Source organism: Hetaerina americana, unplaced genomic scaffold (assembly GCF_022747635.1).
Source record: "Hetaerina americana unplaced genomic scaffold, ioHetAmer1.1.p SCAF_14, whole genome shotgun sequence".
Classification (NCBI taxonomy): Eukaryota; Metazoa; Arthropoda; class Insecta; order Odonata; family Calopterygidae; genus Hetaerina; species Hetaerina americana.
Genome location: NW_027286514.1, coordinates 6,240,326 through 6,267,077, shown reverse-complemented (window position 1 = coordinate 6,267,077; position 26,752 = coordinate 6,240,326). Strand labels below are relative to the sequence as shown.

Here is a 26,752-nt window from a genome sequence, read left to right as displayed (position 1 = left end):
TTAGTAGCTAAACTAAAGGACAATGTTCCACAAAAAAGGCAAGAAAAACGATTAGGCTAATTCATTTTTTGAAATCTGCCATTTACTATTTCCAAGTTGCCTTCATAGTAGTAAACTAAATGAAGCATGATAATTATAACCATATCATGTAGAAAGAACTTGAGTTATTAATTAAGTGATATTAGGAAATAATTTTCACCTATTTTCCTGTTTAAGTTCACATACCAAAAAAGAGCGAGTTAAAAAAGAGCAGAAATGCTAAAAGCAAAAGACAAAGTTAGTGGAAGAAAATACGCTTACAGCATGTAAACTGTGTTAGGTAGAAAATATTTAGACTTGAGATATCAAGTTTTTTGGATCATTGCCTTAATCAGGAGAGAAACCTCAAGAACTAGGAAGAATTTGGACTGGATACTCATAGGTACCGATGGAAGATGGTTGATAATTGGGAAGGTAAGAGTTATGATATTTCAAAAGTTGGTGGAGGACAGGAAATTACAGAGGACCATAGTCAAAAGAACTGAGCATGGTTAATTGGTCATGCTAATTAGTTTGAATTAAATAAATTTATTTGAGAATATGATACATGAGAAAATATAGGTAAGGGCCTTAGCTTATAAGTTTGCAAATTATTGTTAGTACTGGCATTAAATATTGGGAAGGCAATCTAAGCTTCCCTGACAGTCTTTTTATTATGAATTAATATGTTTTTGATATTATGCTCCCTACCTCTTAATTTCAGTTCAAGGAACTAAGGAGAAAGTAGAGTCTACAGTGATTTACTGCGTTTTCATGCCAAAATTCTATCAATGCATAGGGTTGGTGGTGGTTTGTGTTCCTAAATGGTAATTGCCAGATAGCTGAAAGATACTCAAAATTAGAGGGGTTCAGTTTTTTGTTAATTATTGACTTTCATAATTTAATAAGCCCATCTCTGTCTTCGTGTTTTTAATGTTTCAGAGTTTCCACAGCATTGCAGATTTCTTCCGGAGGACCACTTCTATCTAAATCTCGAAGTGGTGATCTAGAATTCTCCCATTTTCTTTTCAAACCAGCATATGACGGGGAAATATTCCTTGGTTTTCAAACCGTCAGTCACGGAAAATATATACCACAAATCAAATGCACTTTTAGATGCTACCAATTTGTTAGGAGCACGAGTCATCCGATCGAACGAAATGATTCGCCTTTACCAAATAAAATTTGACTCACAGTTGTTATTAAGCGAGGGTGATGTTTAATCACTCAATAACTGAGAGCCAATGCACTGTATTCACTCCCAAATCAAAATATTCAATTAAATATACTAGCAATGTAAATCGTGCGATAGTCCCCCTAATGTTTCGAGCATTAGTTAATATACAATAATCTTATAACTCTCATTCCTGCTTTGTTATTACATTCGGCCATAGATAGTAAATTATCATTTGTATAATGGCCATGGCCCCTTCAGAATATACGTAATCTTGACGTTAGCAGACGGTATAATGACTTTCGCGCCTAGGGTTCTTCAATTTTTAACGACGGACATTCGAATATTTTTTTCAATCACGTGGCTTTACTGTCAACCAATGAGATGGGAGTACCTTCAGTTGATTTGAATTTTGGAGCCGTTTGTTGTTGGAAAGCACTGGTGAAGGTAAAGGAATCGTGTATCCTGAACAAGCACATGAGCGTTTAAAAAGCAAGATGATGCCACGGAAGCCGAGGAGATCATCGGTAGGCATATCAATTGTTCACCATTAGTTCATAAACATTTTCAGGTAAATTGCTAATTATCAATATTTTCTTAGATTTTGAAGCCACCAAAACAAGTTGTACGAGCTCCGCTACAGGATCTAGATAGCGATGATGAAGGAACTCTTACACAGCCAACGAGCCGCAGGGTCAGTTTCTCGCGAACCAGTCAAATCAAGTAAGAGATAATCTCGTTATGCATTGTAATTAAATTAGATTAATATGATTTTGTGTCGTGAGGTTATTGTCTACTACAGTACCTTCAGTGAATTCCCAAAGTTCCTTTTCATCAGCTTGTCAGGCTCTGTAATACATTTTCAGATGTTTTTGATGAAAGTTATAGAATTAAGTTGAACTTTTTGTGCACTACGCAAATGGAATATTAAAGAGAAACAACATGAAAATCTTTTCGCGGTTACTTCACGGTCGATTAAAAATGTTAAGGCGCTTAATTAACATGGCTCGTCACCAAGCTATAAATATTGATACATTTCACCACATGTGGCATGGTAAACATTCCTAATGTTTCTGACCTTCGCTCTTCTTATAATACTAACTACGTCTGAGCGGCCTACGTATCACCTCCTGTTTACTTATTCATATACTTTTCTGTTTATCTGTCAAATGAAAAGCATTTATTTACTATTCTTGGATAATCTTTAAAATTTTGTATCATTCATGGTGATTTGAGAAGCACAAGGTGTTTAAATATTTCGAAGATTTTCCCCAATTTAATTTTATGTAACCCCTAGTTCTATCTCATAAAATATGAATATCCTGGCAACTTTCGTATGCTGCCATCTATGCCATAATTGTTATGAAAGTTATTTCCTTTTAATTGGTTCTATTAACAATTTATGTTTTATTCAGATGGATTTCCACGAAATGAAGTCTTGAGTTTTGTGGTTTAAAGGCCAATTTCTTAATGGTAACAGGTGAATTCTTGGATAATATTTTATGGCTGAGGAAGCCTGTGCCCGAAACAAATGGCAAATCATAAAATACAGACTACTTACATAAGAAATGATACTTAAAAAATAGAAACCTGGATGATAAGGCTGAAAAATGTCATGTAGATAAATTGTAATTATGCATGTCAAAATGTATTATGGTGTCCTTCGATGTTACCAACTTGTTCACAAGTATCCCTAGGGTGGAAGCTCTGCAACTAGCTGAGATAGCCCTCGTAAACGCCAAAACACCACCTCCTGTGACGAGTGAATTGTGTGATTTGATAGCATTATGTGTGAATAAAAGTATTTTTTTGCTCAATAGTAAACATAATAGACAATTAGAAGGCTTGGTCATGGGCTCACTTCTCTCCTCCATCCTAGCAGACATTTATATGGACAATTTGGTGAAGACAATTGGGAAAGACAAATTTTTGCTTTAAACCATCCCCTACTAAAAAATGTTATCTTGGTTCTAATATGTTGACGATATCTTCTGTGTTTAGACTTGATCCAAAAGACAACTAGACAATTTTTTGACTCTGTTAACTTCGTCATGTGTATGTGTACAATTCACAAGTGAGTTGGAAATAGATGGTGCCTTAAATTTCCTGGATTTGACTGTGAAAATAGTTAATCAAAGGTTTGACCCTTCCATGTACAGAAAAAAGTGTTTACTCTGACCAAATTATACACTCCACATCCAAGCATCACCATTCACCAAAACATTCAGCCTTTCATGCCATGTTACACAGGGTGTGCAATGTTACAATGTCACCACACAACAAAAAAGAGGAACTCCGTATTATTAAACTAATTGCCGTCAACAATGGTTACAGGAAAATAATGATTGACAATTTGTACAAGAGAAAACAAACACAGATAGCCTATAAATCTATGTATCACACATCTAAACTTGACAAGCACCGATGGCGAAGAATTCCATTTATTGGCCACATTTCGCTCAGGATACAACAAATACTCTCCAAAAACAAAATCAAGACAGCTTTATGCAACACACATACTTTAAAAAACATTATAGGTTCACCCAAAGAAAAAATTGACAAAATGCAGCAAAGCAGGGTTTATAAACTCAATTGTGCGGATTGCAACCCCTTCTACATTGGATAGACAAGGAGAACATTTTATATTAGGATCAAAGATCACCGTTCATGCTTCACAAAGAAAGACAATGTGCCAAACACCTCTTGGATGAAAATCACACCGGTAACTTCACAGTGGACATTCTACACACTGAAATGAAAGGGCGCAGGTTGAATGCTTTGGAGGAGTTAGAAATTTGGCAATCCCTTCAGTCTGACAGGTTTGAGGTGGTCAATGAAACATTATACCTCTCCCGTTCCCCATGCCTAAAATTCTTAAAACACTCCAATATATCTTTCCGCACCAACGCCACCCCCAGCAAGGCAGTGATGATCATCGACCGTCCCTAAATAAAGTTCAAACCATAGCAGACAAACACCCCTCCTATTAAATGTAGAACACAACATTGTGTTCTTCATTTAATGATCATTTAATCATCATTAACTTTCACAAATATGAGCCAGTAACATTCCAATACATACCCTCCGCCTCCTCTTGGCTACTAATAGGCTGCTGCACCTAAACTCAACTTACCCCCTCTCCCTTACTCCCCCTACCTTAGTCCCCTCTTGGAGCCAGACTATAAGTTGAAAAATGTTGATATACAGTATGTTACTTGATGATGATGCATAGCATTAAAACCATGGTCATGAAATATTAAATCTTTATGGTGGAAGTGGAAAGTTTCTTTTTTACCCTCATAGTATTCAGCTTTTCTTACAGGTCCCCTTGAGTCTGCTAATACTGCAATGTCATCTGTGAATGGCAGTATGTTATTTTCTTTGCCATTCACCTTGACACCTTTGATGCCCAATTCTTGTGCTTCCTTTATTGCCTCTTCTAGATATGCATTGAATAGTGCTGGCGGGAAGTTACATCCTTGTCGAACTCTTTTGTTTATTTTGGCTTCTATTTTCCTACATGTCAAAAGTCTACGTCTACACGGCTGCTTTAATGACCACATTTCTGTGCCATACATAGCTACGCTCCATATCTAAGTTTTGATGAGTCTTTTCTGAACATCCTTACTCAACACCCCTGTCATCAACTCCCTCCTCCTTGTGAAAGCCTCTTTGTGTAATGTAATTCTTCTCCTTACGTCCCTACTACTTTGACTGTGTTAGTCCAAAGCACTTCCGAGATGTGTAAACTGTTCTATCTGCTCTAGTTTTTGCCCTCCCATTTTAATGTTTTGCTTGGCCTTTTTCTTTGTGGAAAAACGCATACCCTTTGTTTTGATGATGTTTAGTAATATTTTTTGTGCATGTAAGCCCTAGTACAGTGAGGTGTGGAATGGCTGGGAATGATAAAATAATGATCTTTCTAAAGGCCCTAGTGCCTTGGGCCTTTAGAAAGATCATTATTTATGACTCATTGCAAAGTATTAGATTAGAAGTAAGGTGCAGATTCTAATGAAGTCCTCTTGAGATACCCTCCAGTAGAGATGATGAATGGCTGGCATTTTGAAGCCTTACTCTACCATTTTTTTTGGAGCATTTTGAGTGAAATTTTTTCTGTGTATATTAATCCATAGCTGGCTTCAGTCAGATGTTTGATTGGCTGATTCTTGAATGTTAAATCTTCTTCTGCACAACTTTCTTGTAATTGGCTGAAGGATTCTTTAGTGTTGTGGAAGATGTTTTTTGCATTCTCCGTTGTGGCTTTAATAGCCTGTTAAGTTACTTCCAATATTCTTTCATATTGTTCTCAGTCATTTATTTCTCCGCATTGTGTCTGACTGGCTGTCTGACTTCTCACACATGCATGGTATGGTCTCCTGAGATTGGTTACTCAGTTTTGTGAAGGTCACGCTGCATGTTATCGAGATAATCGAAATGGATGGATACTTTCGTGACTGGCTTCATATGTACTGTTCAAAGAAAAAATCGTTATTTAAAAACTTAACAAGAATAATTTTTGCTTTCCTTTTGGATGTTCTTTTAAAAGATTTTTTTTCTTTTAACTATATTTATGTGTGTGTGGATCATGTGTATTTGTATTCATATAAATGGTGCTTTTCATGTTCAGAATAATACTGTGTTGATTCTTCACATATTTCTCTTTAATTGACAAGTAAATGCTTGACTTTATAAATTCATGTCCTCTGGTACTTTTAATTTTATTTTTTTATGAATTAATTAATAATATTTTCAGCAGTTTCTTAATCTATCATATTCTTACTGCACAAATAGTATGTAGCTTTTTAACATCATGTTGTTGTTTTATAATTGTAATAGTTCCATTGGTAATCATTAATATATTTTACTGTTTTTTAATTTTAATTTAATTGTGAATTTCTAAATCATAACATATTTATTCTACCACTAACTTTCCTGTTTCTAACAGAGAGTTTGATCCTTCGATTGGTTACATGACGAAGTGGAATCAGAGTTATGAGGAGTCACTTGAAAGCATTGAAGGTGATGAAAATCAGCCAAAAAGGTACTCACTTTGTTGTTCATAAAATTATCACATTAAAATATTTTGGAGGACCATAGTTCTCATGTAAAACTATTACCTTCCAGTACAAATGTCTTTGATGGGCTATCTGGTGTCCCAGCGCAGAAAAAGTTCAAAAGGAAAAGGACATCTACTATACAGCTATCTTTAAACACAAGTAGTATTGAAGGAAATGGTGGGTTATGCTCCGATTTCAATCAACCACTGCATCAGAATGTGGGTACAAGAGCCTCCAAACAACCAAGAAAATCCTTGGAATGTTTCCAAACTGAAGTTGTTGAGGAGGGAGATACCACATTGTTTTTTGATGAATTGAATCTTACGGAACCAATTAAATGTTCATATTCAAATACTAATATGAGCACAAATTTAACTAGGACTATGGAAGATACTTTTAATTACTCAGATACTGATCTCTGTCAAAATAAAATAGATATAGCTAATGAATGCTCAACTGAAAGGGGTTCAAAAAGTTCCAAAAATGTTTCCAAAAATTTCAATTCTAACAACGTAGGAATCATTGCTGATATTTTGCCCAATAAGGATTGCACATTTGCTGGTGAAAGAATGGAAAATGCTGACATATTAATCAACAAACAGGGCCTTGATAATGCAAACCTTCGAAGTACCAAGGAAGTAAATGCTAGTATCACTCAGTCTAATGAAGCAAATAATATCAAGCATAAAACTGCTGTTAATAATTCATCCACCATTATGATTGCTAATGATCATGATGAATTGTTGCCATTATTATCTGCACCTGAGAAGAACACACATCTCGATGATGGCGAAGGGCAGTTAGGTGAATACAATTGCCTTGAGACAAGTATGGAACTTACTATTCCTCAAATTAGGTATGAAGGAGCTATACCTGAAAGAAACTATGAAGAACAAGACGTCCAGGTTACTCATTGTGCACAAGCTAGTAACCTGGATCCAGAAGACATAGAAATGACAGGTACTTGGGGGCAAATTTTAGGGAAGAGAAATTTTGTTTCATCTTCAGAAACCAAAAATGTGTGTGCTAATCAGGGAGGTGAACCATCTTCACTCACAAATATATTGGTTGCTAATCAGGGATCTTTTAAACAGAAAGTCGCAGACTGTACAGTGGGTTCTGATATGGAGTTGTCAATGACTTATGGTGGGCTAGTAGTTGAAGATAACATGGTTAATATGACCCTGGGGAGTGATGAAATTTGTGCTGACATGGATGGAATGGAGTTAACAGTTTCTTTGGGAAAAGTAAAAATGTCTAAAGCAATAGAAAAGGAAAATATTGATTCCTTTAAACCTTTGGAAACCCCTGAGCAGTTAAACAATCCAGGCATAATATTAGAAGGAAAGAATGAAGTGGAAGGTCTTCCCAAAGAGATGGCAGGAAAGAACTCTGTTGAAGATGTAAACAGTACCTGTTATTCAGAAGGTTTGGATGAAACATGTCCAGCTGTGCAAGGAATGGAAATGACAGTTTCTTTGGGTAAAATAAGAGAGAAAACAGCCAAATCTCATGATGAAGATGTCAAGCAAACTGTTGGAGGGATAGGAGATTCTGCACCATGGGATCAACCTAAAAATGAGTTGAAGCTGGTTCAGATAGTGACTGAAAAAGAAAATCATAAGGAAAGATGTCTAGTTGATCAGATTTCTGATGCTAAACTTCATATTCGTCAAAAGTCTCAAGAAATGAATGAAGCTCGGCCAGAAGCTGGGGTGATGAGTAAAACGTTTTCATTGCAGCAATCGTATGTAGATGAGCGTAAAAATTCTGTTGATCCAGAGTCGGGCTCTCGAATGGGGGATACAACTAATCCTGCATTGATGGGAATGGATGTAACTCTCCCTCAAGAAAGTAAACAATATGTTGACACTGTTGATATATCAAGAAAATGTAACAGTGAGGTGGATGAAACTAATCCAGATGTCATGGACATGGAGTTAACTGTTCCATTAAAGAAGTTGAAAGGAGAAATGGATGATTTTTCCAGGAATGCAGTTACAGTATCTCAGATAAGGGATGTAACTTGCCCTGAATCCATGGGATTGGGGAAACCCCTCCCAATGCAAGGCTCGAGATTTGAAGAAAATAAAGATTCTGTGCACGAAAAAATGTCAGAATCCCATGTTTCTGATTTTTCTAACCCCAATGCTGGGGTGATGCAGAAGGGAGAGGTATCCGAAGATAGCATTGATCGAAATACAGAATCTCGAATGATAGATAATACTAGCCCTGAAGCAACAGGTATGGAGTTGACAGTTCCATTGGGTAGATTAAAGGGAAGTAATCATGGTGATTTGGTTGATAATTTGCTTGGGGAATCCAAAATCATGGATGAAACTATTCCTGATGAAATGGGGATGGAATTGACTGTTGCATTAGGTAGGTTGAAGGGAGAAAAGTGTAAAGATCCTGTTGATAGTACACTACAGCAAACTCAAATGGTGAATGACACTAATCCTGAAGAAATTGGGATGGAATTGACTGTTCCATTAAGTAGACTTAATGAAGGCAAGTGTAAAGGCCCTGCTGATAGTATGATACTGCAAACTCAAATGGTAAATGGCACTATCCCTGATGAAATGGGGATGGAATTAACTGTGCCATTAGGTAGGTTGAAGGGAGAAAATTGTAAAGATCCTGTTGATAGTACACTACAGCAAACTCAAATGGTGAATGACACTAATCCTGAAGAAATTGGGATGGAATTGACTGTTCCATTAAGTAGACTTAATGAAGGCAAGTGTAAAGGCCCTGCTGATAGTATGATACTGCAAACTCAAATGGTAAATGGCACTATCCCTGATGAAATGGGGATGGAATTGACTGTTGCATTAGGTAGGTTGAAGGGAGAAAAGTGTAAAGATCCTGTTGATAGTACACTACAGCAAACTCAAATGGTGAATGACACTAATCCTGAAGAAATTGGGATGGAATTGACTGTTCCATTAAGTAGACTTAATGAAGGCAAGTGTAAAGGCCCTGCTGATAGTATGATACTGCAAACTCAAATGGTAAATGGCACTATCCCTGATGATATGGGAATGGAATTAACTGTTCCATTGGGTAGGTTGAAGGGGGGAAAGTGTAAAGGTCCTGTTGATAATATGATTCTGCAAACTCAAATGGTAAATGGCACTATCCCTGATGAAATGGGGATGGAATTAACTGTTCCATTAGGTAGGTTAAAGGGAGAAAAGTGTAAAGATCCTGTGGATAGTATACTACAGCAAGCTGAAATGGTGAATGATGATAACCTTGATGAAATGGGCATGGAATTAACTGTCTCACTGGGAAGGTTGAAAGGAGTCAAACAGATAGCCACTGGATGCCAAGTGCTAAATGATATGGATGCTAAAGTTGAATGTATGAAGTTAGCATCTCCATCAGCAAGTGTAGAAAGCCACATAAACCGAAATTCTGGTAATGATACTGCGAAAGAACAAGAAACTAACAACAAGGATTTTTTCTTTGGGAAATCCAAGTGTGAGGATGATATTCTTCAGACAGTTAATGAAGGTCAAGCCCTGAATAAAACAAATACTAACTCAAATGATGAACTAATGGTCACTCCAGTGGAAGAACAAGTGTGTGGGTTTATTGTAAATAATGAGATGGCCATGCCCATTTCGAAAGTTGGTGTTAACATGGAAGAAGAGAAAGTGAAATTGAGCATTTCAGTGTGTGGCCGAGATGAGCAAGAAGGTAGCCCTATTTCAGATGTCTTGTCAGAATTTCAATTGAGGCCCGATACCACATCTAAGGATATCCCTTCAGAATCCAACATTATATTGAGATGTGCTGAAAAAATGACTTCAGAAGTGGAAGACAAGGCAGTTGAAGATCAGAGAGATAAGATAACCATTCCTGAGCAAGTGTGTATGGAGCAGTCATTATCTGAGGCCATAGATGGGAAGCTACGAGCTGTTAACATTGGCTGCACAAAATCTCAAGTAGTAAATGAAACTTCTATCAGAGGAGACAAAATGATGGAGATAAATACATCTACTGAGAGACCAGTAAAAAATGTTAGGAAAAGTCCTGTTCACAATGTGGTTCAATTGGATTCAGTGGATATTGGGCTTACTACCAGTGAAGTAAATAAATCGGATGCTGAATATGATTTGAACTCTGTTTTGAGCCAAGAAAAATGTGGACAGAAGATTGAGGAAAATATTTGTGAAGGAAAATTGATGGTTTCTGATAATTTGGTCAGCAACACAGCTAGACTTCCTGATGAGAGAGAGTCTCTTGAAGAAACTAATGTTACTTTCAATAAGCAAGTTTTGGCAAATACAAATGGTACCTTTGCAGAAATGGAGGTTCCATTGGATAAATTGAAATCTTGTGCCAAAGTTGGTAAAATGGCAGTTTCATTGTCGTCACAGTTAAACGCTGATGCTGATATTAATCGTTGTTCTCCGATTTTAAATGAAAATACAAATCAGTTTTCTCTTGTCAGCAGTGACTGTATTATTAACAGTGGGCTTGGTGCAATTGATTCAGGAGTTGTGCCAGCAATGGATTCAGTTGTAATGCCAGCTTTTGAAAATGGAGAGCATCTGCATGACGATCAAGCTTTTGCACCTGTGAATAGGTTAGCGACTGCTTCAGAGGAGGTTGCAATGGACTGTGTACCATGTTCTGAAATAGATTCTAATGTGGATAAAAATTGCATGGAACCAATGGATATGTCATTTAAAGAGACTTTGGAGCCAACTGGAATTGGATCTAATTTTGAAATTAAGGCTGTTCACCAATCAGAACTAGGTAAGTTCCTCTCTCTTTATATTTTGTCATATTTATGTATATGTAGCATGTATTTGTCTTGTATCTATGCATTATTCTTGAAATATTTGCCGATCCCAAAAAGTGGGAATTTAGCATTAAAGATCTTTCTGTGCTTTTAATCAGCAATGGCTTCACATTGGTTGTCAGATTTTTAAGGTGTTGGCATCTTAAGAATTTCATCCATTCATAATACATGTTGGAGCTATGGAGAGACCTGCATAGGTCATGGATTGTTTTTGTCATCAATTGATCCATACGTGTGGACAAAAATTATCTAACGGGCCATATCTGATTACTGTTCATGAGAGTGTATCAGTCAGTCTTGGATATAAGCCCATTACAAAATCAATACTCAGGAAAACCTGAATTAAATTTATGTTAAGGTAATGATTTTTATATTTAAACAGTGGTTTCCCGAAACATTATCTTTTACATAAATACATGCATCACTAAACTTGATTTCTGGAGATATATTTACTAGACTTAGAATTGGAACTATGGTGATTTACATGGAATGTTTTTACGTTTACTGCTATTAATAGATCAAATGTAAAATGTCCCTGATGTCATATTCATGCAAAAAGCTTTGACATTCTTGTATTACAGATTTTCTCCCCCCCCCCTTGTATTACAGATTTTTCTCCCCCCCCCAACCCTCTTGTATTACAGATTTTCTCCCCCCCCCCAGCATTGGAGAATGTACTTTTTTCTTATGATACAAGGCAAATCATTTAAGTATCACTAGCATGGAGAATTGAGGATGATAAATATAAATTGGATGATTTTTAAATGTGGTGAAGGATGGAAAAGGTGAAATACACAGAAAAAAATCAAACAAGGAAGTCCTGGGGATGGTAGGGCTGGAGAGGAGACATTAATGTTGGATGCAATGAAGGGAGGAAGGATGTAGGTTTGCAGAATTGAAGTAGAGTTCACTGTAGGGTGGTGTGTCAGGTTTTGTCTTGTTAGGTCATGATATGATACGTAGGAGTGCACAGTGTGTGGCCACCTAATAGATCATTTTTGGCCAAAAGTTGGCTTTTTCTTTGTCGGTTAATTCAATGATGCCCAATCATTCAGCAAAGTTACACCCACAAAATTCATTCTTCACTAAAGTTACAAGTACAATAGTCTGATTTTGCAGCATCTGGCAGTTTTATGTCTCAAGGTCTTTGTCTTGAGTGGTATGCTTACAGTTACCTATGCAAATGCATGCCATTAACATTATTTGTCAACACTAGTCCTCATGGTACCATCGAAAATATGTTTGCAACTACACAATCGCAGCAACTGAATTTGAAACCAAGGCTTTGAAATGCTTTATCTTGCAAAAAAATACATTTTATTTGTTAAGATTTTGTCTAATATAAGGTTGTTTTCCTGCAGTTTTTGGCTACTCATTTTTGGCTTCCAATTATTTGGCACTGTACTCATTCTATCACACAACTATTCAGAAGATGAGTTATGGGTGATTGTAGGGCCTCAAATTCACTCATAGTTTACGAAACCATAAGCCATAACTTGGGTTTTCAAAGAAGTACCTACATGCATGCTTGAATGAATAGTGAGGCATGAGCTAATCTGGGTCCCCTACTTCTCCTTCTAGACATAAACAACCTCCCAAATTATCGTGTTTGTTTATGCAGATGATATAATTCACCTAACCTCATCCAAGAACCTAAACCATGCAGCAGCTCGAAGTGACTTTGACTGTATGAATAAATGGTGTGAAGATAATTTGGTATTCATGAACAATGAGAAAACTACATTTATCCAATTTCATCCCCATCAAATGAAAATTATAGCCTCCCCACTTTTGAGGATTATTGGACCCTAAGTCTTCCACTGTGACGAAATTCTTGGGGATGCATATCCATGAGAGACTATCCCGGGAAAGTCATGCTGATGATATAACCTCTGAAGTTGCTGTAGGCTGTTACTTCCTGAGGAAAATTGTGATCCTGGTTGATGATCGTACAGCTCTCTCAGTTAATCATGCATTCATTCATAGTTGACTGAAAAATGAAATTGTCATGTTTGGGCTCTCATATCACCATGCACCTCTTGAGGCTGCAAGAATGGGCAGTGAGAATCCTAGGTAAAGTTCCAAGGGCATGTAGTTGTAGTCCTTACTTTAAAAATATTAAATTTTAACTATTCCTTGTATGTATATTTTCCATGCTATTATCTTTGTACAGCAAAACAAAGCCAGGGTCAATTTTACAACCAATACTGATACATGTACATAGGCACAGCACAAGAGGGTGTAATGACTTGAGGATAACTACTCACAGCCATGTTTGCTAAGAGACCTTGTTATGCTGGTGTCAAATCCCTGAAAGCATTACCTAGAAAACTAATGGAAATAGAAAATTAATTGTCATTTATATCTAAACTTTATCAGTTCCTAGTTCAGTTCGTTCATTTCTTCACACCTCTATGGCTCTCGTCCCCACTGCTGTATATTATTCTATAATTATCACTCCAGTAATCCCCGCTATCCTTCCATCTCACCTCGCGTAGACCTAAAATATCTATACTTCCCCTATCCATCTCTCGCTTAATATTCTCTAGTTTTCCTGTCCTCAACATTGTCCTAACATTTCAAGTTCCTATTCTAACTATATTGGTCTTCTTCTGTCCTGCTGCTTTCGGTTTTCTTTTGCAAGTGTTTTGTGGGATGACGACCGCGGAAGCCTTGCCTCCCCCGCTGCCGGGCACGACACACGGCCGATTGGGCCGAGCCCTGTAGTTGCCAGGACTCATATTCTCTGTAGTGTCCATCATATTAATCTGAATTAACATCAATTCTATACTGTGGATGAATTCATGTCTCTCTCTGTTGATAAATAAATTTATTCTTATGCATTGTGTTACTGCCCCTGTTTACTGTGTTTATTTTTATTTGCGGCTGTCATTGGTATTCAAACTCCAAATGTATTTGTGTGTCTGGAATATTTGCAAGCAATGTGACATGTTCCATACATGCCTCAAACAGGAATTTTAGGAACCAAAAACATCGATCAAGCATGAACATTTGTTAAGCATAAAATGTAGGGCTTGATTTAGCAGCAGTCAACTGTTGGATTTCTTGCTGTTTGTTATGATGAAGTTTTGCAATAGCAAATGCATAAAATGATGAAGAAACTTTTGAACCACTTTCTTTATTGTTTCATCTCAGATTGTAGTTCCACGACTGATTGTGATGAAAATCAATCAGCGAAGGATCTCTCTAACATGGAAGTAGAAATGAGGGAAGGAACTTCCTCGATTGCTGCTGATGCTCCAGAGTCCTCAGCTGTAGAAGTGGCACTTAATGCTCCCATTCTTAAGCCTTTGGTCTCAGTAGAAGATTGGATCAAAGAAGAGTCAAGCAAGTAAGTAGGTTTTTCCAATGCTAACCATTCATGTTTCAGAAAATGTATGATATTGAAATGATAATGTATAATAATATACATTGGGTTTCTGTTTTGCAATTGGTTAATGTCAAAATAAATTCTATTCATGATCTTCTCTCTGAGGGAACTCATGTATTCCTCATTGTTGAATATGCATAATGCTTGAATCCTTTGAAAATTCTCATCTTTCAGAATATGATTCTCTCATCTTCACTTTCTTAAATTTATTGCATGTAAACTATTATGTATGTATTTCCCAGACTCCATATTTTATTCTTTAGTTTAATTTATAATTGGTTGGAAATTAATACTATTTTCCAATAATGTGGACAGAAACTAGAGAATATCAAGTGAGAGATAGGTAGGGGAAGTATAGATATTTTCAGTCTATGCAAGGTGAGATGGAAGGATAGCGGGGATTCCTGGAGTGATAATTATAGAATAATATATAGTGGCGGGGACGAGAGCCAAGGAGGGGTTGCCATACTATTAAATAAAGAGGTAGGAAGAAGCGTAGTCAACATAGAACAGGCAGTGGATAGAATATTACTTGTAGAGATAAAGCAGAACCGATGAACTTGGTTATGATTCCGGTATACATGCCACTGAGCAACCATACGTAGGAAGAGGTGAATAAGATATACGATCAATTAGAGGACATAATCGCATGTGTTCCTGCTGGGAAACATTTGATAGTGATGGGGGATTGGAATGTGACAGTAGGTGAAGAAAGGGATGGTGATGAGGCGGGGGACTACGGTTTAGGCACGAGGAATGACCACAGGGAGAAAGCAGTTGAGTTCTGCATGAGACAGGGGTTAGTCATCACCAACACTTGGTTTAGACACCACCAAAGGCGCAGGTATACATGGAAAATGCCAGGTGACTCAGAAAGGTATCAGCTCGATTAAATTCTGGTCATACTCAGGTTTAGGAACAGTATGATAAATTCGCTCAGCTTCCCGGGAGCGGATGCGGACTCTGACCACAATTTAGTTGTTATGAAATGTAGCGTTCGTTTAAAAAAAATGAGGCAGGAGCGGCGAGTTAGAAAATGGAATGTAGAAGCATTAAATGGTTTGAAAAGGAAGGAATACAAACAGACGGTAGAGGAAATCATGGAGGATGGTAAAGAGCTAAGTACTATCGAAGAAAAATGGGAAAGTTTCAAGAAAGGGTTGTCTAAAGCCGCAAAAGACACTATTGGAACCGTTAACGCTAAAAGGACTAGGAAACCATGGATCACGGCTGAGATGATTACAAAGATGGATGAGCGGCGAAAATGGAAGAATGTAAATACAGAATTTGGCAAAATGAAGTACAAAGAATTAAACAGTAAATTGAGGCGGGCAACAAATAAAGCAAAAGAAGCATGGTGGAAGACGCAGTGCGAGGATATGGAAAATCTGCAGAGGAAGGGTGAAATCTATGCGCTGTACAGCAAAGTTAAATCTTTATCGAGAAGTAAGAAAGGGAGATCTTGGCTAACAGTTAGAGATAAGGTGGGTAAGGTAATAGTTGACACAGGAAAGATCCAGGAAAGATGGAAGATATATATAGAAGAACTGTATAGTAAAGAACTTAGACCAACAAAGTTAGACATAGAAAATCGGCATGACGTAGAGGAAGATTAGGTCCAGGCATACTCGGCGATGAGATAGAAAGGGCATTTAGGTAGATGAAGCTAAATAAGGCCATGTGGGTGGATAACATTTCTGTGGAACTACTGAAATGCTTAGAAAAATGCGGGAGGAAAAGGCTATATGGGCTGATTCGTAGTATCTATGAGGAAGGAATCTGGCCGGAAGACTTTGTGAGATCAGTGTTAGTTCCCATTCCATAAAAGGTAAAGGCTACATCATGTGAGGACTACAGGACAATGTTTGATATCCCACTTAGCCAAAGTTGTTCTCAGGATCATCAACAAAAGGATAGAGAGTAAGGCAAATGATTACTTAGGGGATGATCAGTTTGGGTTTAGGAAGGGGAGAGGTATGCGTGATGCCATTGCAGTAATGAGATTATTAATCTAGAGGAATATAGAATACAATCAGGACGTATTTTCCTGTTTCTTAGATTTTGAAAAAGCATTTGATAGAGTGAATTGGGAAAAACTAATGAGTATTCTGCAGAAAATAGGAATAGATAGGAGGGGAAGGAGGCTAATCCACAACCTGTACATGTCTCCGACTGCTCAGGTGCAAGTCTGCTTCCTATCAATGCCCATCCAGGGAGTCCGTATGGGCAGTGCTAGGAACAGGTGTAAGGCAGGTTTGCCCATTATCACCGTTGCTGTTCAACCTGTATGTAGAGGAAATGATTAAAGAGGCATGGGAAGACCTGGAGGTAGGAATGAAAGTGGGTAGGGAATTCATGAAATCAGTTAGGTTCGCTGATGACCAAGCTTTAGTTTGTCAATCAGCAAGGGATTGCAAGCATTGCTGAGTGAATTGGAAATTCAGTGTGACAGATATGGGATGAGAATCAATATTAATAAAACAAATGTTTTGCAATTTTCTAGGAAGAAAAAGGCTTAGCTAAACATTAAAATAGGAGGGCAAAAACTAGAGTAGATAGAACAGTTAATGTATCTCGGAAGTGTTTTGGACCAACACGGTTAAAGTAGTTGGGACGTAAGGAGAAGAATTGCGCTAGGCAAAGAGGCTTTCACATGGAGGAGGGAGTTGATGACAGGGACATTGAGTGAGGATGTTAAGAAAAGACTCGGCAAAACTTGGATATGGAGCGTGGCTAAGTATGACGCGGAAACGTGGTCATTGAAGCCGGAGGATAGACGTAGGCTAGAGCCTTTTGAAATGTGGGTGTGGAGAAGAATGGAGGTGAATTGGACAGAGAAGAAAACAAATGAGGAAGTACTTGATATGGTAGGCAAAGAGAGGTTTGTGGGGAGAAATCCTATGGAGGCAGGAAAAATGGATGAGGGGCGTATTGATCGGCAGTGGGATGTTGAAGATTGTAATAGAGGGGAGAGTGTTCGGCAAATGAGGAAAGGGAAGGAGCAGGATAGGGATGTTGGATGGGATGAAGGGAGGAAGAAAGTACTCAGAGATGAAGAGGAATGAGTAAAATATTGAAATGAATAGGTGATAATTGATTTCTTCAACTTATCTCTTGCTTTTTAACTGCCAAACCTGACTCTTAATTCCCTATCCATGCTTATGCAATGTGAAGCATGTTAAGGCTCTGGATAAGTTGTACATATGTAATAAGGAAATGGTTCATCTGTGAATTTGAATGTTTTATTTTCAATTTCTTTCAGAGAAAATTGTGAATGGTCAGTACACAAACTGCTTGAAAACCAGTATTCCTTTATCGTGTATCATGGAACAGGTCTGCTGATGGTCAACTTAAAGCCTTTGCCAGAGGGTCAAGATTCCAGAGATAACAGGATAGTTCAGAATGTCATGTTGGAATCTCTTCTTGAAGGTGAGTGCTGTAAAGACATAAAATTGTTAATGGCATTAATATCTAAGTATACCACCTTCTCGTAAACCAACAATAAGAATAATTACAAGGTATGTTCTTAGCATTTTTTGTCAAATTAAGCCAAACCCCTTTCATAGATTGTAAAAATCATGGCAATTTTGTCCTGGAAATACTACATATGAGGGTAATCCCAAAAGTACCCAACCTAACAAAGAAAACACTAAAATTTTGGAAAAAGAATTGCAATTATTTTTCAACATAATCTCCTTTCAGCTCTATACACTTTTCAACAAGTGACGTTCACTAAGTTTGATACCCTTTTTATAATGAGAACTGTCTTGCTCCTCAAAATAGCCATTAACTGCTGACATCACTTCTTCACGGTTTGAAAATTTTTGACCACCGAGCCATATTTCCAAGTTTGCGAACAGAAAATAATCCGAGGGGGCTAAATCTGGTAAATAGGGTACATGAGGGAGCAATTCAAACTTAAATTCATGAATTTTTGCCATTGCAATAATGGATTTGTGAGCTGATGCATTGTCTTGATGAAACAACACTTTCTTCTTAGCCAAATGGGGCCACTTTTGCTTGATTTCTTCGCTCAAACGTTGCAATAAGTTCGCATACTACTCGCTGTTGATAGTTTTTCCTTTTTCAAGATATTCAATGAAAATTATCCCACGCGCATCACAAAAAACAGATTCCATGACCTTGCCTGCAGATGAAACGGTCTTCGCCTTCTTTGGAGGTGGTTCTCACTTTTAAATCCGTTGTTTTGATTGTTCTTTTGTCTCGGGTGTGAAGTAATAACCCATGTTTCATCCATGGTTATGAAACTGCACGGAAATTTACTTTATTGTTGTATACAAAGGAGCAGACTCACCCAGAGCAGAATCCAGTTCAGTTGAGCTGAGGCCTTTCAAATAAAAGTATTTTATCGCATAACGATGATCAATTTTCTCCATTTTCACAAATTCCCTGAAAACGTTTGGTATTCATGGCTGCCAAACAAATACTAAACAATGTGGCTTCTTCAAACTTGAAATACTACCTTGATCAAAAAGTTCCCGGAATAACCACCGTGTGGCGCTCCCATCGTTCCGATTTGAGTTCTGTTTTTTTTGTTAAATTGGTACATCTGTTGTTGATATTCCCTTTAAATCTTAGTGTCATAACTTGACATTTGCAAAAGTTACGGTCGGTTTTCGGTATGTCCATCAGTGCTTCCTGCGATTTTTCCATTACTTCCTCTCGGCTGCTAAAACGCGTTCCCCGTAATGGTTTTTTAACTCGATTGAACAGAAAGAAGTCACAGGGAGCCAAATCAGGTGAATTCGGTGGCTGTTGGATGGTATTTGTTGCATTTTTCGTCAAAAAATTACGAATAATGATAGCACTGTGCGACGGTGCGTTATCATGGTGCAAAATCCACGAGTTTTCTGCCCACATTTCTCGTCTCTTTCGGCGAATTGCTTCACGCAAACGTCTCATAACGCCCAAATAATACTCTTTGTTTACTGTCTGGCCTTCTGGCAAAAATTCATGATGCACTACACCGTTGTAATCCATGAAAACCGTCAGCATTGCCTTCTTTTTTGACTGAAAACGACGTGGTTTTTTTGGTCTCGGCTCATTTGGTGAACGCCATTCACTTGCCTGATGTCTGGATTGCGTGTCGTACTCATAAACCCACGTCTCGTCTCCAGTAATGATCCTTTTGATGAATGTGGGATCGGATTCAGCCTCGCAAATCATGTCTTTTGCGACGTCAACACGGTCTCTTTTTTGCATGAAATTGAGGTCTTTTGGAACCAACTTTGCTGCTACACGACGGAAACCCAAATCATTAACCACAATGTCTTGGGCGGATCCATAGGCAATGTTCAAGTCCTCCGCTATTTCTCTGATGGTTAATTTGCGGTTATTGACCAACATTTCTTTTACTTTATCAATTTTTTCACCGACTTTCGATGTCGATGGTCTGCCACTGCGTTCATCATCTTCGATTGACTCACGACCACTTCTGAACCGCTCGTGCCACTGGTAAACGACCGTTTTTTTTAGAGAATCGTTGCCGAAACACTTTTCCAACATTTCCAACGTCCGTGCGCCTCTAAATCCGTTTTTTACGCAAAATTTAATACAAGTTCGTTGTTGCAAATTTAAATCCATTTCTGAAATTGTAAAAAATCGCCAACACACACAGAGATAGATGTACTCTTGGCTACGTAACTTTTGCAAATGTCAAGTTATGACACTAAGATTTAAAGGGAATATCAACAACAGATGTACCAATTTAACAAAAAAAACAGAACTCAAATCGGAACGATGGGAGCGCCACACGGTGGTTATTCCGGGAACTTTTTGATCAAGGTAGTATATGCAGGATATAGATTGTGTTCTTTCTAATACAGTGATATTTTTGAAACAACTGCCGCCATCTCTTAGTCAGGCCAGGTACTTCTGAGCCTACCTATGTATCCTCCCTAAAGCATTCAAAATGGGTGCTCTGGAGAAAATCGAGATTTGATGGCACTCAGCAAACCCCAATAGGATACTTTATAATGAGCAAATCTAAATTCCCTCTTCTTTCGGAAAAACTGACCTAGGGGGTAAACAAATCCAATGGTTCCACGTACTCAGTTGCATATACTCCATGACCAATTCCTATGCAATGTCTTACCCCTCCTACCAATAATCCTACCAAGTCACCACTGTTTTTCCGTTTGTTTTCTCTTTCCTCAGCCACCAATTTCCATTTCCGAAAAATCCCCTGACCCTGCACAACCATCCCTCTCCTTGAGGGTAAAAGAATCCAACGGTTCTAAGCAGCCGTCCACCCCTAGTTGCATCCCTCCCATAAGCCTGGATCATACACAATACGTAATCATAAGCAAGTTGCCACCATATTTTCTTCCTTTTATCCGAAAAAGCCACAACAATGGACTTGGAAGTCCCAGAAACCCCCCCCTCCCACCTTAAACTTCCCTTCCTCTCCGCTGTCCGTTTAGTAAATGTTCAACAAATGTGTGTGTAACTTGTACCTCATGATAGCGCTAGTCAGTGAAACACAATTTACCGTAACATAAAGTCCGTGGAAAGTTAATAACTCATTTAATATGGTCACAAATTATGGAAAAAACAAAACCATGGAATTTTTATTATTCTTCTATGGTTAATGAGTATTTTTACTGTTAATGCATTTCATGCTTACAGTTGGTTATTGATGATTGCAATACCGGACTACAAGTCAGAATTATGTTATTTATGTAACTATTCAATTATTATGAACTCTATTTGCAGATGATAATGAGTGGTGTGTTGAAGTAGTTTTGAATGTAATGTTGAATAAGCTAACAACAGAACTCTTGTCTTCGCAATGCTCTTCAACCGAACAACTCCCAAGCTTATTTGAGTTCCTTACTGCTGAGTTTTATAATATGAATATGCTGCTCCTGCAAACATACGACTTGATGAGAGCTGGACCTGTAGATTACAAAAATGATGGGTATGTATGTTGTAGGTTGTTAAAATTGTGGTTGTTCATATTTTATTGTTGATTTAAAAGACATTCATTCATGTACTGGGAAAGTTTATGTTTGATATATATTCAATTTGATTCACTTTTCTCCTAGTATTGGCCAGATATTTATCTAAAAAGTATGTTTAGTTTCTCAGTTAATGCTTCCTTTAATACTTGTTTTTCAAATTCACTCATAGTTATGAGCCCAGATGGCTGCTTCTTGTTGAATTTTAAATTTGCAATATTCCATGCATGAAATGAAAAAGCAATTGGCTTTTTTTGCAATGTTCTCACTGGATTTTTCCGCCTGAGTTATTCTAATGGTAATAGGAAGTAAATTCTTCTATTAGCTATGAACATTTTTCATTATCTTATGAAAATTAAAAATTTTCCAAAATAATGCATACTAATACTTCAGCATTGTGATTAAAACCCTGCGAGGTCATCTTAAGGACATTAGATCACAGCAAGATTTTTAACCATTGCTGCCCTATGCTGGACATATTTTGAAAAGTTTACAATTTTAATAGCTCAGAGAAGTGAGTGTAGTTGTGAAAAGATCTTGGTGTTGAAAAAAATAAAAGGTAACTACGGCCATATGAATATAATGGGAAAAATCAACCCCAATCACCTTCAAGCTGCATTACAGCACAGTTCATGTTCTCATTTTGAAAGTCACCTGGGAATGATTTTTGTTTGATCCCTCTTCTGATATCATTTGCATGCCTAATCAGCATTCTTTTTGCATCAGAAAAATGCACACTTAGGGCATAATTTGATTCACATTATATCCTTCCCTTGACCATAACAATATGCTAATGTTGTATGTTAGTCAGTTATTTCACATCATATTTTTTGTTAAGGGAAGTATCTATTTCTTATGTTTATAAATAAACACTATTTTTCATTAAATAGTCTATTATATGAAAGCATTTTAATGTAAATTTGTGATAGAATAATCAGAAAAAAACCCCCAGCCCAACTCTGGCATTTATACAATATAGTCAGAGTCAATTGATTTGCGAGGTTTGTTTTGATATGATAAAATAAGGAATCACAATAGCAATAGGCATGCTGTGATCCAAAAATAGTAGCCTCAAGTTAATTCATGCATTGCAAACTCCTCACGAAAGCACTATTCCCCGTGAAAATAATATTCATAGATTCTACTTCTGCATGCAGCAGCCCAATCCTTCTGGCCTGTCAGCAGAATAAAACAGACTCCTAGGTACTGAAAAAATTATTATCACACTCAGGGTTGTGCTAATTTTGGTCGAGTCAGAGAGGTGTGTTGTAGAACTTGAACATCATTTTCAACAATAATACAATAGCCAATATTCAGCATAAAAGTATGTGATATGTAACTGCATCCATACTCATAGAGATTGATTTTCTTCACTTAAAAGAACGGAACAATTTAATGACTCTATGATCTTGCTAAGTGTTTTCTGTAAATGTTAATAAAAACCCTTCAACCAGTCATGTTTTCTCAAACTCAATTATGCATACATTATATATTACTGCTCAAACCACACTAACCAGGAATATGCTTCAGTTCTGTGGTTTCTACTTCCCAACCTCATACTCCAGCGGGAAAGTGAAAGTGTTATCCATGTTTGCATACTGTTAAGTATTGAAGATGAATTTCTATAGATATACTTCATCTATAGAAAGAGAGTTACTTACTGATAGATAAACAACATATATTGAGCACCTTAGTAGAAATGAATATTATGTAAAAATAGTTGGAGCTAAAAAATGCTGATCTTGTAGTATGAGAATCTTGAAGGATATCTCTAAAACAATACAAATACATATTTGATAATGGTTTAGTGGATGATTATTCCTGATGCTAATGAAAGCTTCAGTCCAAATTATGCAATATTTTAGTCGCAACTATTACGATCACGAAGGTTGAACTTTGTATTCTTATTACATGTATAAGTATACCCATATCTGTAATTCAATTGTGTGTGTGTGTATGCATGTGTATGTATATGTATGTATATATATACACACACACACAAACAGCACGTTATTTCCCAATGGGCAACATTCACCAATTGTTATAAGAAGAATTTTGATCTTGAAAGCTTAAAAGGTGTTTCATAGAAATCTACTTAATCATGCCTTCCATTGCAGCTTTACTTTTAGGGTGCCAAGCATGAAAAGATTGTTGCTCTTTGAAGTTCAGATAAACTTGTTGAAGTGGGATCAAAATGGCATCAAACCAGAGGATGTTCAAGTGAAAAATATAATTGGTAATATGAGGTAAGATATGAATTAAAATTGAATAAATTATTCATTTTATATTTGATCCTCCATGTGGTACCCTTCATTAATAAATTTTTGTTCATTTTTCCAGGGTTACAGATATTCAGTCAGTCATTCGATCAGTCAAGTGTGATAAGTGTTATTTCCGAAATATTTATAATGAGGTATTAAATTTTATATATACTCTGGAAAAGGTTTTGGAATGAAGTGTTCTGTTTGTACTTCTAAAACTGTCACTTTTGTATTCATTATTTTATTCAATCTAATTTACTTAGCTGTTATATTTTTATATGGTTTACACAATCTGTAAATATTGTAAATGATTTTAAACATGGTTAGTAAAATGTAAATCATCCATTCTGTCTTAATTAAGTTAAAAATTTTCGCGACTGACGTTTTACCAAATAGTCAATTACATGTTGAATGTATTTCCAGTAACTAAAAATAAAAACTATTGAAGTAGTAAATCTTGTTTACTTTCCCTTAAAAATCCGGAGCCCGAAGAATACAGTGGTCCAATTTGATTGTTCTTGCCAATTAGTCTAATATCCTTAACTCTCAGTACCTGAGCCCCAGGGTACTTGAAAACATTACTGTTATACAGTTGTTCCTACCATTTAATTCAAATGTAATTTATCTTTTTAATCATAAAATTATTCCAATTTTTTGAGGTTCGCTCTCCAAGGTAGAGCAAGCAAGTAAGGGTGAATAATATGCCCATCATAAACTGAAAATCACCTCGTCTCCTTTATTTAGTCCTCTCCTTTGTAAGTGGCTGCTGTGATTCTGTAACTGGTAATATTTCTTGTATGATCAAAGTAAGCTGCCACTACAGCCATTGCCCAAAACCAGTTCCACATTAAGAGGGTGGCTATTGAAATCCCAAGGTTGCAAGTGGCACGAGTGGTCATGTTTACTTCTCTGGCCTGTCAATTTTCATCTAGCTTCTTAATTTCAATGGCATGCTAAGACCGCATTGTAAAAGAGAAAGGGTAGGTAGATAACAGCCTTTGACATAAGGTGACTGTTTGAGGACTAGGACATGAACATAAATAACTTGTGACTTAAATGTTTTAGGAAATGCCACAGCATTTCATATTGGTCTGTGAACCAATATTCGTTCTAATGATTTGTAAGTGTAATTATGAATCTATTGGAAGTGTATTTTGACATCCTGAGGTTTTCATTTTCAATGTGTATTTTTAGGTCTGTGTCTAATAAAATCTTACATTCAGAAATAGACATTTAAAGGTGGACAGATGGCAAAGAACAGGATGGTTAACTGTTGTTTTCCTGCAATTCTGCTAGAGGAAGAATCCCGTTATCATTGGGAGCTAATTAAAAACTTAGTACTCTAAAAATCCTTATGTCAATTTCTTGAATAAGAAGCACAATTCACATTAAAGGCATGGAGTATGTGAACCCAGGCTGAAAAGAATGTGTAGCCAAGGTGATAAATTAGCCGTAGAAGGTGGTCTTATTTCAGACAATGTACCATGGCGTTAAGGATACCAATATAGAGTTATTATTGCTCCCTCCAAGTACTGTGACAAAATTTTCTCATGCATTACAATAGTGCACTTGTTTGATTAATTAAGTGCTTTGACCCTTCTGAACAAGAATGACCAAAAATGCCTCAGAACTTGCGTAGATGTTTCCAATGTCACCTCTAGAGTGGAAACGTCATGGATGGTAGTAAACCAGGGCACAACTTGGAGATCCTGATTGCTACTGGCAATCAGTTAAGACAAAATAATTCCTTAAAAGTCATCCATGAATCTTATTGGCAGAGGTGAGGACTACCACTGGCTAAAATCATCCTTTATGCTCACTGCTGTGGGCTAATTTTACCCCAGATGGTCAGTACAACCTTGCCCTGCTAAAAGATTATTTACTTAACTGACTTTAGTAGTTTTAAAGCATCTGCTGCCATATTTTGTCCAAACACTTTTCCTGAATACAATGATGATGAAATGGTGATGCATCTGGTATACCATCAATTGCATTTTGTATGTTTTTCATGTAATTTATTTCTCTCTTGCCTGCAATTAATTCCCAACCAGTTGCAAGTAAACTATACAAGAAATTAAATTACCCATGTTTTCAATAAGTTATTTTATGTAGGTACCGTAAGCATTCTGTGTCACTTTCAACCTCCAAGAGCATTTGTTCAGACTAACTGCTTCATCCTTCCCCTCATATAGTACATTACATATTGACTTATTCTAACCAATGTTTACATATCTTAAAGCGAGGAAATATAAAGCATGAGTTATTCAGAGAAGAGAAACAACGATGGACAATTCTATTTACCTGGGCTCAATAACAGCATATCTTTAAGTGCAAATATGTTTTGTTGAGTGTTAACATAGTAGATTAAAAAGTATTTGATTTATATATTCTCTATTTATTCCAAGCAGGGCATAAAATGAATGGAATATATGGTCACACTCAATGACTTTTCAAATGGCTGAAGTACATACATATTACCATACTTGTATTGATACCGTGTGCCCAGGACTTCATAGTTATCTTGAATGTGTATAGATGCCGTGCATCTGTATATATGTATGTGTGTATATATATGTATTTATATATATATATATATATATATATATATATATATATATATATATATATATATATATATATATATATATATATATATATATATGCTTTCATAGACGTAACACGGAAGTGCCGAATAGTACAATACACAGTAACACATAATATAGAAACACAAAAAAAGAGAACACTCGCACGTTTTTCCTTGATATTTCGACGGAAACAATCAGTCTTCCTCTGAAGATGTAGAACTGACCAGTCATTACTTCTACATCTTCAGAGGAAGACGGATTGATTCCGTCGAAATATCAAGGAAATACGTGTGAGTGTTCTCTTTTTTTGTGTTTCTATATTATGTGTTACTGTGTATTGTACTATCTATATATATATATATATATATATATATATATATATATATATACACACACATATACATTCAAACACGAAAAACCACCAAACAGCGAGCAAATACTCATTTATATAGAAACAGATATAAGGAAAA

The 26,752-nt window shown here is 36.7% G+C and overlaps 1 protein-coding gene across 1 annotated transcript; it reads left to right on the top strand.

Annotated features, from left to right (window-relative positions):
* The first annotated feature begins 1,622 nt into the window (after positions 1-1,622).
* LOC139686311 (uncharacterized) lies at positions 1,623-24,114 on the top strand. Its single transcript, XM_071583463.1, has 9 exons — positions 1,623-1,719; positions 1,794-1,915; positions 6,138-6,233; positions 6,317-11,019; positions 14,222-14,417; positions 17,719-17,885; positions 21,192-21,396; positions 23,554-23,682; positions 23,777-24,114. Exons 1-9 carry the CDS (start codon positions 1,690-1,692, stop codon positions 23,889-23,891), a joined length of 5,763 nt encoding a protein of 1,920 aa, XP_071439564.1. The 5' UTR covers positions 1,623-1,689; the 3' UTR covers positions 23,892-24,114.
* The last annotated feature ends 2,638 nt before the right edge of the window (positions 24,115-26,752 follow it).

What these genes read in the sequence shown, in the direction of transcription:
- LOC139686311 (XM_071583463.1), top strand. Translation starts at nt 1,690, where the DNA reads ATGATGCCACGGAAGCCGAGGAGATCATCG. An exon ending in TCGCGAACCAGTCAAATCAA is followed by an intron (nt 1,916 to 6,137) that starts GTAAGAGATAAT and finishes TGTTTCTAACAG; the next exon opens with AGAGTTTGATCCTTCGATTG. An exon ending in GATGAAAATCAGCCAAAAAG is followed by an intron (nt 6,234 to 6,316) that starts GTACTCACTTTG and finishes ATTACCTTCCAG; the next exon opens with TACAAATGTCTTTGATGGGC.